The following is a 15147-nucleotide window of genomic DNA, read 5'->3' as shown; positions in this document are numbered from 1 at the left end:
GTGTGCTGGGAAAAGGCTTCTTTTAAGAAAAAAATCTGAGGTTTGAGCAACTTGCTCTGTAAAAGTCCAACAGAAGCAGCTCAGGGAATGATGGAAAAGCTGTTTCTGTCAATGACATGGAATGTGCTGGGGAAAAGCACAGATTAGTCAGGAACAGGTGACCTGCACCTCACACTGAGACATTCTGCAGACGGAGAGGCATCATAGAAGCCTTCTGGCATTGTCACCAGAGCTAATAATGGGAGACATTTACTGTCCTAAAAGAATTGTGAGCTCAGTTGAGACTGACAAACAGAATTACTCAAAACCAAGTGGCAATTCAAGCACCTGCAGATACAGAACAGGCTGAACTCCTATGAGTGCCAAATGCTTTTCACAGACACATTTAAACTGAACATTTGTGAGCTGTGCTCTTGGTCCTGCTACAATTTTTGCTCCTTCACTGAAATCTGAGCAATTAAAGTCTCATTTCTCCCACAGTTCACAAAACCTCAAGCAATTGCTCAAAAGGACAGAACGACTCACAGAGCTGCACTTTGGGAATGCTAAGGGTAGGATTAAGGCATCAGAGCTCTCCTCCCCTCTTGGACACGGGGAAACGAAGATGGGGAAGTGTTTTAGTCCCAGCTAAAACACATTTCATTTGTGGATCATTCCCAAACAGACACCAGCACCCCTGGGGATGCCCCTGAAACCCTGAGGTGAGGCTGTAACTCACTGCAGTTCATGGTGTAAGACACTAAATCAGGCTGCTCCTCTGCAGAGCTGGATTTCCCAGCAGCAGAATCTGGAATCCAGGGTGTGCTGTGCCACACCAGCACTCAGTACACCCCAGTGGGCCTTAAAATCACAATTTGTGGGCTGAAAAGTGACTGTGTCACTTTTGCAAACAATTCCATGGAGGGTTTATTTCAGATTAGAGATTACTTTTAGAGATTCTAGAGGACCAAACATTTGTATTTGTGTCCAGTGTTCTTTGATTTCATAAATCCAGCATTTAACTATGTAATTGCACACTGGGAAAACAATTACAGCTGTTACAAAGTGTGTGTTTAACTGAACAGAATAACACTCATGCAAGTGAGGTGCAGGAGAGCAGAGAGTGCTGGTGCTTCCTAAGGACACCTGGATGGTGATGGAATATTCTGGGAGAGGATGCTGCTGGCTGAGGAGTGACCCCTTTACCTTGACTCTGACAGTGACAGTGGCCAGCCCAGGTGGCATGGTGCCCTTGCTGTCAAAGGCTTCCACGAGGAAGGTGAAGGTTGCCTCTGTGTCAGAGAAGGATTCATAATCCAAGGATTTCCGGAGTGACAGCTCTCCCGTGTGCTTGTTCAGGGCAAAGTGCTGCCGGGCTTCCTCAGTGCGGATCCGATAGTTCACATCTGCACCCAGATCCACGTCCTTGGCCTGCAGGGAACAGAGGGACATCAAACAAAATCCATCCTTGTGGAAACCCAGGGCACTGGGAATATTTCTCTGTCTGCTGTGGGGTGCCCTGACCCACAGGGGAGCACTGACTTTGACCCTCATTCATGGAGAAAGTTTCCTGGAGTTCAAGATAGACTGGAACCCACACAAGTGTGCAATAGATTATAGAGAGCAGAGTAGGTGTATCCCGTGGTGAGAAATTTAAGTTTGGGATTTTTAGTGTGTTGTGGATGGAAGCAGGATGGAGGGGTTTCTTCATGCTTCCTCGCCCTTCTTCTTCATGGGTGGCATTTTGTAGTTGGGCAGAAAAGTCCCCATTGCAGCTCTGTGGGATCAGTTATTGGGTTAAAAGGGAAAATAATCCAGGTGTCAGCTCTTAATGGGATAGTTTAGTCTTAAAAGCCCTTGTACCAAGAGATTGTTGGCCATTTTGTGCCTTCTAATGAAAAGCTGCCAAACTCACAGTAGTGAGACTGTTATACTGATAAGAAATAATAAACACCTGAGTCCAAACACGAACTACTGTCTCAAGTGCCTTCAATCCAGACCCAGAGAAACCAAAAACTGGGACCCTGGCAACTGGGACCCCCACACATCCTCACAAAATATCCCTCTGAGGTTTAAAGGGCAAACTGCTGAGAACATCTTGAGTTGAGTTGTGTTGTTGTAACTTTATGCAATGTGCACAGACACAAGGAATGAAGAATTCACTGAAGGTTCAAGCTGTGGGAAACGAGCACAGTGTTCTGGGAAAATGGCAGTGGAAACTGAAGCTGGTTTTAGCTCTCCTCTCTGAGCACCTGATTTTGGCCACTGCCAAGATCACAGAATCCCAGAAGGGTTTGGGTTGGAAGGGACATCAAAACCCAAGCAGTGCCACCTCCTGCCATGGGCAGGGCCACCTTCCACTCTCCCAGGCTGCTCCAAGCCCCATCCAACCTGGCCTCAGACACTTCCAGGGATCCAGGAGCAGCCACAGCTGCTCTGGACAAAATCCCCACACCCCCATGCTCCAGCTCCCAATCTTTTACTGCAGTCTCACTGCCGAGTTAAACAAGAACCCTGAATATCACAGAACAACCACACAGCACCTTCACTCACCACCTCCTCACCTCCAGCTGCAGGAAGACAGTTCCTGGTGGGAGATTCTCTGGCACACAGACAGTGTAGGAGGCGTTGGTGAACACGGGGCTGTTGTCATCAATATCCAGCACCTTGATGGCCAGGGTGAGCGTGGAGCGCCGCGGGTCCACGGCTCCGTCGGTCGCCTCCACCACGAGCTCGTAGTGATCCCTCACCTCCCTGTTCAGCTTCACTGCTGTGTAAATGCTGCCGTTGGAGGTGATCCTGAACAGGTTGTTGAAGTTGGCCAGGCTGTAGTGGACTTGCCCATTAACCCCAGCATCTGCATCTGTAGCCTAAAGAGACAGCAGGAAAACCATGGGTTAACGCACAAATTGCAAACCTCCGAGGGAGACACCCACGGGACAGAAATCAGGTGAGGCAGGGAAGGATTCTGCCAAATCTGTGGTGTCTGGGGCAGCCTGCCTCTGTCTGAGCTGTGACTGAAGATAAAGCATCCCACAGAAACAAATGGCTCCATTCCCAGCGACAGGAGCCAGGCTAACTGGATCCCTTCAGGAGAAAAGGCACATTTAGCTGCTCAGCCTTGGAAACTTTTGACAGGACAAGAGGACAAAGCCTGAACTTGTGTCAGGGGAGGCTCAGCTTGGACAGCAGCAGGAATTTCTGAATGGAAAGGGTGCTCAGGCCTTGGCAGGGGCTGCCCAGGGAGCTTCGCAGTGCCCATCCCTGGAGGTGTTCCAGGAAGGGCTGGAGGTGGCACTCAGTGCTCTGGGCTGGGATCAGACACAGGCTGGACTCAATCCTTGAAGTGTTCCTATCCCAAATGATTCTGGGATTCTATCCTAAGGGATTCTATGAAGTTTCTCTGAACTTCAACAAAGGATGAATTTGATGCTTGTGAAGCCAAGCCCTCAGATAATTCTATAGCTGAAGGATGAGGACTGGGTGATGTCTGAGAGGAATTTTTATTTAACACTGAAGCACTGTTTCATTGCTGCCCAAATCCTTATGGAATATGAATTCAAATGAAGGATGGATGCAGACAGACAGAAGGGACACGTGACTTAGAAATTTTCTTTCCACTTAACACATTTGTCACACTCAGTGATATTTTCATCGCTGCTCTCTGAAGAACTACTTAAATTTCTGTTTTGCTCCTGTTCCTGCTCTTCAAACCCAAACATTGTCATATTTCATCCTTATTCTTCTGTGCTCACAACAGGCTGATGATTGCCACAGAAAACCACCTCAATTTCTTTAGTTGATATCTTTGTTCTCACACATTGAACCAAGCCTCAGATTTCAGCGTCAGCCAAATAATTATTGTTACCACATAATTATAGGGATGGACAAAATTAATAGGTTTTCATAGAGCTCTCAGGTTGAAATGCTGACCTGTTATTTTGCCTCCTCTTAATTAAATTAGGGCATGATGAACAAGGTTACCTAAATTATACAAAGGGCACTCTGCCCTACTCTATTCTCATTTATTTGCCTTTATGAATGACATCTGTGAAGATCATAAGAGATTTGCATGTTTTGTTTTCAGAACAGTCGCCGGGAATGCTTAATTCTGGTGATGGTGTTCATTGTAAGGCTCAGTAATGGAACCATTTATCTTGCTAGAAATCAATTAAAAGTTAATTAAAATTGCTAATAAGGAAAACAATCACTGTGTTTCTTCCCTGCATCATGCCCATGTGCTAAAGAGGGTTTGCTACAACTCCATTCTGACTGGTCCATCGGTACATAGCATCCTTCTAAGCCACATCTGTCAGCTGGATTTGCTTAATTTCCAATCAATTCCATTTCCTCTGTAGAAATAACAGATCTAAAAAACCCAACCAAACAAACAAACCAAAAAGCCCCAAAGGAATCTCCAAGAGTAATCTGAAATACGCCTATAATTGGAAACCGTGACAAAAAATTCTCATGAGACAAGTTTTGCATCAGGTTAGCTTGGAAGCATGTTTTAGAATAGATAAACTTCTTGTTTAGGAAAGGAAATTAAAATTACTTTCAAATATATGGCAGGCTTTGAACTGGGTTCCTGAAAACATGACTATGAATGTTGTGAACTCATTTGTGCACATCCTTAGGCAGAAACACCTTTGCCACGTTCTGCAGGACTGATTTGGTTCACAGAATTCCAGAATGATTGAAGCTGGAAAATCCCTGCTAGCCCATGGAGTCCCAGCTGTGCCCAGTGCCCACCTTGTCCCCAGCCCAGAGCACTGAGTGCCACCTCCAGCCCTTCCTGGGACACCTCCAGGGATGGGCACTGCAAAGCTCCCTGGGCAGCCCCTGCCAAAGCCTGAGCACCCTTTCCATGCAGAAATGGATAATTCAATATAATCCAATTATTTAATTGGGATTATACCACCAGAACACTGGTCAAGAATTAACATTTTTATCACTCTAAACTTGAAAAGAAATAAGGTTCTCTCTATGGATAAGAAAGAAAAAGAGTTTAATCTGTTTCCTAAAAGAACCCTGTCTCAAGGGTGCACAACTGTTTCCACTTGGAAATAATTTCCCAGAGCCTGTCAGAGCCTCTGGGAAGCAGCTCCTTGGACAAGGACTTGCTGTTGGTGTGGACAATTTGTCTTGCTTTGCAGTCATCACTTTGTACCAAAATGGACAACTTTAACCCCAGTTTCACCCCCAGATCTGTCACCAACAGGTACATGACTTGCTAGGAAGTGAGGAAACTGGAGGTGTGGGAAATGAGGAGCTTTCAGGAAGTTCTGCTTCAAAAAACCAGCCCTGGTTGAATTTACCCCACCCCTGACAACAGGAACCAGTGGCATCCCAATAAATTTAATCCCATTTGGTCATTACCAACACTGGGCTGAATTCCCTGAGTGAACAGGTACAGAGGTGGGGAGAAGCAAGAAAACAGTTCATTCCCATATCACCTGAATCCTAAACAAAGTCCCAAAGCCAAGGAGAAAACAGGAGGACTAAAAAAAGGCAACAACACATTCCTGTACCCACTAAAGGCTTTCCACCACAACTCAGCCCCAGTGATTTGCAAAAAAAATATGGTGAGAGACCTGAAGTTTTGGTAGGTAAAGGGCCACCAGATGACAGCAGACCCTAAAAGGAGCTGCAGATGTATTGAAAGGCAGAAGGGTCTGCACAGCCTTGCAGAGGCTGCTCCTACCTGACACAAGGCAGAAGAAGCAGCAGCTGTGATTGCTGGAGGAAACACAGCCCTCAAAGGCCACTGGGGACACAGGCACCACGGAAACTGAGACCAAAAAAAACCCAAACCAGAATAAAAAACCCAAACAAGAGGAAAGAACTAAGAAAAAGAGGTAAACTACAAAAGGAACAGAAGAGATTCCAAGACAGGGCCATAGTGTCATTGCATCTCAAATGCTGGCCTGTTTCTACCTTGTCCATCTCATTGAATCCCAGAAACCCAGACTGGTTTGGGTTGGAAGGGACCTTAAATCCCATCCAGTGCCACCCCTGCCATGGCAGGGACACCTTCCACTGTCCCAGGCTGCTCCAAGCCCCAATGTCCAACCTGGCCTTGGGCACTGCCTGGGATCCAGGGGCAGCCCCAGCTGCTCTGGGCACCCTGTGCCAGGGCCTGCCCACCCTGCCAGGGAACAATTCCTGCCCAATCTTCCACCTATTCCCTCTGGCACTGGGAACCCATTCCCTGTGTCCTGTCACTGCAGTTCCTGTTGCAGGGTCCCTTTCCAGCTTCCCTGTGTCCCTTCAGGCTCTGGAAGGAGCTGTGAGGTCTCCACACACCCTTCCCCTCTCCAGGCTGAGCATTCCCAGCTCTCCCAGCCTGGCTCCAGAGGGAAGGTGCTCCAGAGCCCTCAGCATCTCCATAACCTCCTCTGGACCTGCTCCAACAGTTCCATCCCTCCTTATGTTGGGGCCACCAGAACTGTGCACAGAATCCCAGGTGGGCTCTCACCTGAGCAGAAGAGAGGGGGAGACTCCCCGCCCACCCCACTGTGGGATGAGCCCAGGATACATCTGCTGTTTATCCAGAATTAGGAAAAATGTGTCCATGCAAAGAGACAGAGCAAGTACTGCTGATATTCTGGTGACTCCTCAGATCTCCAGGAAGACTCTTATTTCCACCTCTAATTCATGAAGTACTGCATGATAAAACAAACATGGAAACCTGGGAGTATAAATGACTCCCTACTTTATTTCCCAAAAAATCTATCCTACACTTATCCCACCTACAAGGTGACAGCCTTCATCTGATGTGGTAAATTCTGATTTGTGTTACCAGCTCTGCTCCCACATCACCAGGAAACCCTCAGGAATATGAACCAACACTGTTCCAGAGTAACAAATTATCTCCCTCCACTTCAAACAGCAGGAAAACACAGTCCTGGCAGATGGGAATGACTGAGACACCTCTGAAAGACCATTAACTCTGGAATACAATGGCAAGGGCTTGAATGTCAACAATATTCATTATATCATTATCATCCTTTGCAAAAGAAACCTCCTATTGTATCCTCAGCTCTTGCTCATGATGGTGACAGGATTTAGGCACATTAATTGAGGTTTTGTGCCTGGAATGTTGGAGTTAGAAAACATCAAAACAAGGTTACTACTTGGTTACTACTCCAAGTCAGAGACTAGCATGGTAGGTACCTGTAGGAATGTGCTTTTTGTTGTCAGAGTGACAAAACTATCTTTTGTCTTTTTAAAAAGGAAATAAGCTCAGAAGTTTTTTCTTCGATTAGGTGAAAAAGGCATTTCATAGGCTTGGGGAACTTCACTTCAAATTTAAGAATAGCTAATGGGACAGGAGCCAAAAAGTCTCGCCTGAGCAATTTACTGTTTCTGGTATCCCCCTTTCCTGAGGGCTGAAACATTTCTTAGGGACCACTCTGCCACACAACCAGCTTACTTTAGTTTAAATTTCCCTTCTTCAGGAGCAAAAGTTCCCCACAATCCCTACCCAAGCCAACCAAACTCCTGATTTTGGACAGCTCCCCCAGTATTCCACAGCTCAAGGCAGGAATTGTGCTGGAGGATCCAAATGATGCTGTTGGTGAGAATTATTGTCCTCGTGGCAGATAACATGATTCTTTTATACTAGGGGTTTAATAGGTTTATTATTGAGGGTTTAATGGGTTTATTACTCTGGGTTGGAAGTATTCCCAAGCCTCTCATTCGTGTCAAACAGCAAATCAAGTGTGGGTGGGAGTGTTAGATTGGATTTTGGACTTGTTTTGCAGGGAGATTACAGTTTGTGTCCACAGGACAAAATTAACATCTCCCAGATGCAGTCAGAGGCCACAAATATCTGAAATGTGCCTGACCTCTTTGTCATAAACCAAATATTTGTAAGAATTTTAAGGAGGCAACATCAGTCATCCATAAAAGTTTGGACTTTCCTTCTTTTCTAAAGTTCAGAAAGGCTTTTCCTCTCTTTTGCTGCTCCTTGCCAGCTTTTACACAGCCTTTCACTTTTAAATTTTCTTAGATGGATGGAGCAGCTCTGCTGGGAGGAGAGGCTGGGAGAGCTGGGATTGTTCAGCCTGGAGAGGAGAGGCTTTGGGGTGACCAAATTGTGCTCTTGCAGGGCCTGAAGGAGCTACAGGAAACATGGAGAGAGACTCTGTACAAGGGATGGAGGGACAAGGGGGAATGGCTTCCCACTGCCAGAGGGCAGGGAGGGATGGGATATTGGGAATTAGGAATTGTTCCCTGGCAGGGTGGGCAGGCCCTGGCACAGGGTGCCCAGAGCAGCTGGGGCTGCCCCTGGATCCCTGGCAGTGCCCAAAGCCAGGTTGGACATTGGGGCTTGGAGCAGCCTGGGATGGGGGAAGGTGTCACTGCTCAGGGCAGGGGTGGGAATGGATGGGATTTGAGGTCCCTCTCACCCAAACCAGTCTTTGATCCTTTGATTTTGGCTGCCTTGCAATTTCAAGGCAAATTCTACTTCTTTGAGGCCCAAGTGCACACACATCCTCTGGAAAAATCCTGCAGGTTTTGTGGATAACCTCCAGGAACTTCAGCATCCTACTGAATTCCCAGTTCACGGCAGCTTATCCTTCACTCCACTCATGGTAGGATTAAGGAAACACGCTGTAAATTTTCAAATACTGACATAATTTTCAAACACTGCCCTATTTGTAGGCATTAGACAAGCCAGAAGAACCCTGGATGATTACTTCCACAGTCTCTGCCAATTCCAGTGCACCTGGAGGGTTAATTCCAAAACCAATTAAATGTGATTCCAAACAAAACTGCACATTAAGAGCAGTTAAACCCTAAGAGCAAATCTAAATGAAAATGAATGAAAATCCAAAAGCTCATGGCTGCAAACCCATCACTGGATGGGCTGGTGAACCTCCTACATGAGTTAATCCCATTTTAATGCTCCATGGCTTCAACCAGCCCAGCTAGGCTGGCACACAACAAAATCCTAACCTTGGAGACTTGGTTGTCCTTAAAGGATGATTAAAAATTTGGGGTTTTGATGAGTGTGTTCTTTGGCAATGATATGATCAAGAGATTAAACCAGTGCATTTGCACACTAGAAAAAACCAAAATACCAAAAAGCCCTCCCAAAACAAAAACTTTCTAAATCACAGATGGAATATACTGTTTAAACTCTGCACATTTAGCTGGGTTTCCAAATATTTCTCTGAAGCTTTTTTTTTTTTGGAATTTCTCTTGACTTTGAGTTGGAAGGGATCTTAAAGCCCATCCAGTGCCACCCCCTGTCATGGGCAGGGACACCTTCCACTGCTCCAGCCTGGCCTTGGGCACTTCCAGGGATGGGAATCAGGCATCAAAATCCTAAAAGGGCATGAACCAGAGACATGAAATCACTGATTCAGAAGATTTCATTTGGTGTCAAGCTGAAAGAGATAACGGGGCTTAAAGGCATCCCAAAATGTAAAGTGTCAGCAGACAAAACCAAGAATTCCTTTCAAGGAAAATCCTTGGAGTCTCAACAGTCAACTGCCATGAACGTGCTGATAACAAAAATCAATATTTCCGCTGCACTAAAGCACAAATATTATCTGGAGGGCAAAGATGCAGATGAATGCACAAATATAATAAATTCTGGGAACAGGGAAGACAAGAGCACAGCTTTTGGAATCCTTGCACTTAAGAGGCCATGTTTATGGGTGGCAAAAAGCTTTTTTAACCTCTTTGGTCTGTGCCCAAGCTGACCTAAGTTCAAGGAACAGTGGAAAAAGATGAACAACTGTGGCTGCAGCCACTGCTGCCAAATATCCTCCAGGAATTCCCTGGTGCCAGCAGAAAGAGGTAATTCTGTCCAGCACAGGTGGTTTGGAATGGAAATAAATAGCCCAAATCTATGACCCCACCTTTTTCTCCTGATGCCACAGCTTTGGACTTGGGACATCAATCCTGTTGTAAGGGGATTTGCCTGTTAACAAACATGAAAATCCAGCTAGAAGTACATTAAATTCTTTCTGTGACCAGCATCTCCATGAGGATCTTGAGACAGTGCTGAAAGCCTTATTAAAGTGCTTTTTATCCTCCCTGGGGACAAATTCCTTAATAAACTGAAGGAAATGATATCACCAAGGTTCTCTCCCAAGGACCTTGTGATCATCCAACCACTTATAAGAAATGAAGTCTGACCTTTCTCTGGTTGGAGTTCACCTGCCCCATTCTGATTCTCTGATGTTGGGCTCTGATTTGCTTTTTTATGGATTCTGACTCAAATCCCAGCTGCTCCTGTTTGTTTTACATCTATGAGATGAATTCAAACTGCACTGTTAGGAACTGGGTCATGCAGTGAGCAGGAGTTCTGGACTCACTCTGGGTATCTGAGATTTACTTCAGAGCCTGTGATTTTACTCTTCCCCAAAGGCTTAATTCCTTTCCCTCCTGGATTATCCTCTCCTGCCATTAAATCCCTTTTTTTTTTTTTCCTGGATTTTTCCCATCTCTTCCACCTCTAATTTTAATTCCTTTTCCTCCTGGATTGTCCTCACCTGCTAATAAATCTCCCTTTTTTCCTGGTCTTCTCCTTTTTTCTCCACCTCTAATTTTCCTTCAAGTTGTCTTACAGTTAAATTTGGGAATTTAATTTCAGGAGCCTGTATTTTTAACACAAAGTGTAATCTGCAGTGCAGGTTTTGGGGAAATCACACCCTTCACACCAAAAACAAGGCAGTCGAGACTTAGGAAAACTCAGATTCTCTTCTAGACTTTTCCATGAGACCTTGTAATGTAATTGCATGGGCAATAATTCATCACCAACATTTTAAGGAGTCTTTCCTGCTTGTAGAAACACAGGAGGAGCTGCTTGTGGGAGATCTCCAGGGGTCATTTAGTCCAACACAACAAGCTTTACCCAACAGCCATGAAATGTAAATCAAGCTTTAGATCCAGGGTTTATCACCTTATGAATTTATTAAATAAAACCAGGACCCTGTAAGAATTCACTGATACCCATGGACAGAAAGCTCTGCTGGGAAATAATTACATTTCATCAGCATTCAGGAGGGCTAGTACAGTACAACCAAACAAATTCCTCCAAACTTTTCCAGGAGGAAGAACAGGTCCATCCTAAAAACCAACTTTCTTAAGGCATTTCTTTTGTAGCTTAAAACCAAGCAGGTGGCAGAGGTATCACACGCTCTGCAAACTGCTCTCATTACTGGAATTAATTCATCCTGTTTCCATTTTAGGGAAGATCCAAGGGCCAGTGATACTTGAGCACATAATTCTTATCCCTATTTTCCATCTTATTTCCTTCCCTGTTGCTATCTCTCCTTGATAGCAACCTGTTCATGCTGGAATTTTCACACAGTGCTGATCAATGACACCAAAATATCCAACAATAAATGAATTATGGGGTTGGGTGAAAGAATCTGGATATAAATAAAACCCCAAATGAATAAAAACTTCTGCCAAGGGATGTCTTTCCTCTCCAGGGCCCCATCAGCTCAACAGTTTTTATTTAACCCCAAGCTGCTTTTTAAAAAATCTTTAACAAACTGCTGGGGACTGTCTTCCTCTGCCCAAGGCTGTGAACATGCCTGCAGATCAATATATTGATCCCTTTCCTAAGTGTCATTCCATCTTTCTTACCTCCCATGCCCCTGGGATTGATTAAAGTGCAGTGTACAATGCAGAACATCCTGATGCCCCATCTCCAGCTGGTTTAGACTACAAAAAAGTGCCTGAATTTCACTGTGAAGTTACCAGCTGGAGCTTTTTGGATTCCTGGGGGCCTTTTGTGGAGACTTCCACACAGCAGCAGCTGGGCTCCTGCCTTGCTGAGGGATCCCCAGGATCAGAGGGAGCAGCAGCAGGGAATCCAACCCACCTCTGACTGCCCCAATTCAGAGAACACAGTGTGAAATTAAAGGATTGGAAACACATCCACTCCACTGGCAGCATTATCCTGTCTGGCTTTTGTTCTTTTCATCTTCAGGAGGCTCCTGGAATGCCCACAGGCAGCACTCCTGTGCCAGTGCCTCCTGCAGCTCCAGCTGGCAGCAGAGCTGCTGGAGAGGGAGAGCACTTCCAAGGGTGGCTATTGCCTGCCTGCATGGAATAAATGCTCCACACTGTGCCATTCACATTCTCTGACAAAATCCCTTTGCCCAGGATTTTTCTCCTGGGAAGCTGAGAAGCCTCAGAGAAAAAGGAAAACAATTCTTATCTGATTTGCTTCTCCTGAGTTGTGCTCATGTGGAATGTGTTTGGAGATTGTTTACCCACAGGTGATTGTTCCATTGGATTCTGCTGGGAGTTGTTTTCACTCTTTGGCCAATCAGGGCCAAGCTGTGTCGAGACTCTGGAGAGAGTCAGGAGTTTTCATTATTGTCTTTTTAGCATTCAGTAAGTGTCCTTTCTGTATTCTTTAGTATAGTAGAATGTTCTTTAATATAATAAAGTATTATAAAGTAATAAATGAGCCTTCTGAGAACATGGAGTCAGATTCATCATCCCTGCCTTTGTTGGGATATTCCCTGCAAATACAATAGCCAAACCCTCCCTCTCCCACAGGAAACCTCTCCCTGCCTTCCTGCCACATCTCCTTGGGAAAGCACCCCCCAAATATTATCAAAGTCCTTATGGGAATCCATTTGAAAGTCCAGCTTTTCCACTGAAAACAAAGCAGAGCATGGAAATCTCTAGGCTGTGGAGTTATTCTATGGAGAGTTCAGATTGATTTATAGCCCAAACTGCTTAAAATCCCCCGCCCTGGAAATGTCCAGGGCCAGCCTGGACAGGGCTCAGAGCAAGCTGGGATAGTGGAAGGTTTCCCTGCCCATGGCAGGGCTGGAATGGGATGAGATTTAAGATCCCTCCCAATCCAAACCACTCTGGAATTCTGACAGTGAGCCCAGGCACCCAATCCTGAGACCAAACCTCTTGAGTCAAAAATCCTGAGGGATCAAAGTCGTTGAGCACCTTTTCCATGTCCTTCCTCACCAGGTTCTCTGCCCCATGAGCTGAAGGGGCACATCTTGGGTTCTAAGGTAAAAATCTTTTGCTATTATTTTTTCCCCAGGTAAAATGGGAAGGTGGCATTTCAAGGGAAAGGGACACCACAAAATCTGTCTTTTTATTTCAAATCCTCTGTATGACTGCTTGCTCTGGTGGATTTTAGGTTTCTGTTTGAAATGAGTAAAAAGTTTTCCAAAAAGCAGCTTTGTTAATCAGTGGGCTAATTCTTGGTAGGGTAAACACACAGCACTGTAAGGATTTCTTCTTTTACCAGGCTATTCCCACCTAAAATAGCCCTTTATGAACATTTTATCCACATTAAAATTTATTCCCATTAACACCTCTCCCAATACTGGCTGTGGTTTTATCTACAGTGAAGCACAAAACACCAAAAGCTGTTGCAGTTTTTAAGGAATATCTTCAAACACAGCTACACCCAAACTCTCATCACCATTATTTCAATAACCTCACTGGAGCCAGAAAAAAAAATCCAAAATGCCTCAATTTCTCTTTTCTATACCCCAGAATGGCATTTCCAATGGGTATCCCTACATCAATTTGCAGTTGTGAACATGAGAGAGGAGAAATACACCCAGTATTTGGGCTATAAAGAAAAAGCTTTCTCCATCCAGGGATAAACAGGACAGGAAATGACAGGAGCAGTTTCTGTCACTCCAAGTAGGAATAAACTATCCCAAGACCACAATAAATATTTTCATTTCCACACAGCTTAGAAATTGCACTAATTTAGAAGCCAGGGAGCTTCTTGTGGCAATTATTTGTTGCATTTTACAGTTCTGTCACAGCTAAAAATAGAGGCAAGCTCGTGTTTGAGAAGATGATTGAGCCTTGAGGGCCCCAGCTAAGCACAAAATGGATTTGAAGGATATTTGGGACTGATTTAAAATGTTCCACCTGTGCCTTTTAGGATGCAAAATGAAAAACAACCCCACAGGAAGGCAATGACACAAAGCAGAGCAATAATTTAACCATTTATCAAAACTGACTTAATTGCACCAAGGGATCCAAACTTTGTCCAAGATCAGCTCTGATTTCTTATGAAGTAAAATAAGGATGGGAAGGAACATGATTATTATGGGTATTTGGGTTCCCATGGTACCCAAAATGTCCTGATTTCTGAAGCTTCTACTTAAGGAGTTCCCATTTTCTTTTGATATGGTTGCTGCTGGGAAAAAAAAAGGGCACATTTTCCACCTAAATTCCTGAAAAATTATTCTCAGTTCCTGTTTTATCTACAGCTCCTGCAGGATCCAACCTTAGTGCAGCAGATATGAAACATTATATTCAACTTCTGGATTAGAAAACCCTCTAATTAATATTTTCTTCTTTCCCTTGAGTCAGGAAAAACAAACATTACAAAGAAAAAAGTGATGTTTTCTTCAAGAGACTGAATCCTCATCCAGAAGACCCCCACGTGTTATAAAAATTTACAGCTTCAAACCCTCAAATTTACACTGCCCCCTATTTTTATGCCAGGTCAGCAATTATTTCTCTCAAGGGTTTAACTGATTTTCCCCTTCATGGCCTCAAAATTTACTCTAGGTGTGACAACTTCCTACACCCAGGTGTCACTTGCTCAGCATGTTTGAATTCTTTCTCAAAACAAATCATTTAAAAATGTGGCAACACTGCTTTGACCCTGTAAATCTGTTACCAGCAAGTTTTTGCAGTGGAATTTCCCAAAAACCAAGCTTTTTAACGTGCTATTTTTAGGTGACAAAGTGTTTTCAGTATTGAGCACAGAGAAGAAAACAATACCAACATTTTAAAGCCCCCAAAATGTGACTTTGTAGCCACAAATGGAGAGCTTGCACTTCAGCTGAAGATATTTGGATGGGTTTTTATCTGAGGCACAATTATTTTGTTCTCCTTCCTCATCATCTGGACAGCTTGGGTAATAAAATACACAATTTTATTGACTTACCCTGACTTGACCAACAAAAGCATTGGCTTCCTCTTCCTGCACAGAGAGGTTTTTGGGGAGAAACATGTCAAAAACTGGTCCGTTGTCATTGACATCTGTCACCACTATATTGACAGTAGCAGTCGAAGTCTAGGCAGAAAAAGAACATTTTGAAGAAATTCTCTTTATTTTACAGCTTCCAGGGTGACATCCCTGCTGTTACTTATTGGGCAGAATCACAGGTAAGCAGATAATCAATTTTT

General features: G+C 44.5%; 1 protein-coding gene across 3 annotated transcripts in view; it reads right to left on the bottom strand.

Moving 5' to 3' along the window:
- Positions 1-15147, bottom strand: part of PCDH15 (protocadherin related 15) — a 637262-nt gene that overhangs the window by 91927 nt on the left and 530188 nt on the right. For all 3 annotated transcript variants that reach the window (XM_059851092.1, XM_059851093.1, XM_059851091.1), the window contains 3 exons: positions 14906-15034; positions 2544-2849; positions 1186-1410 (listed from right to left, as the gene is read on the bottom strand). In XM_059851092.1, coding sequence (XP_059707075.1) covers positions 1186-1410; positions 2544-2849; positions 14906-15034 — 660 coding nt within the window. The remainder of the gene's footprint in view (positions 1-1185; positions 1411-2543; positions 2850-14905; positions 15035-15147) is intronic.

Source organism: Haemorhous mexicanus, chromosome 7, assembly GCF_027477595.1.
Source record: "Haemorhous mexicanus isolate bHaeMex1 chromosome 7, bHaeMex1.pri, whole genome shotgun sequence".
Taxonomy (NCBI): Eukaryota; Metazoa; Chordata; class Aves; order Passeriformes; family Fringillidae; genus Haemorhous; species Haemorhous mexicanus.
Note: the sequence above shows the minus strand (reverse complement) of the source record. Positions and strands in the feature narration are given on the sequence as shown.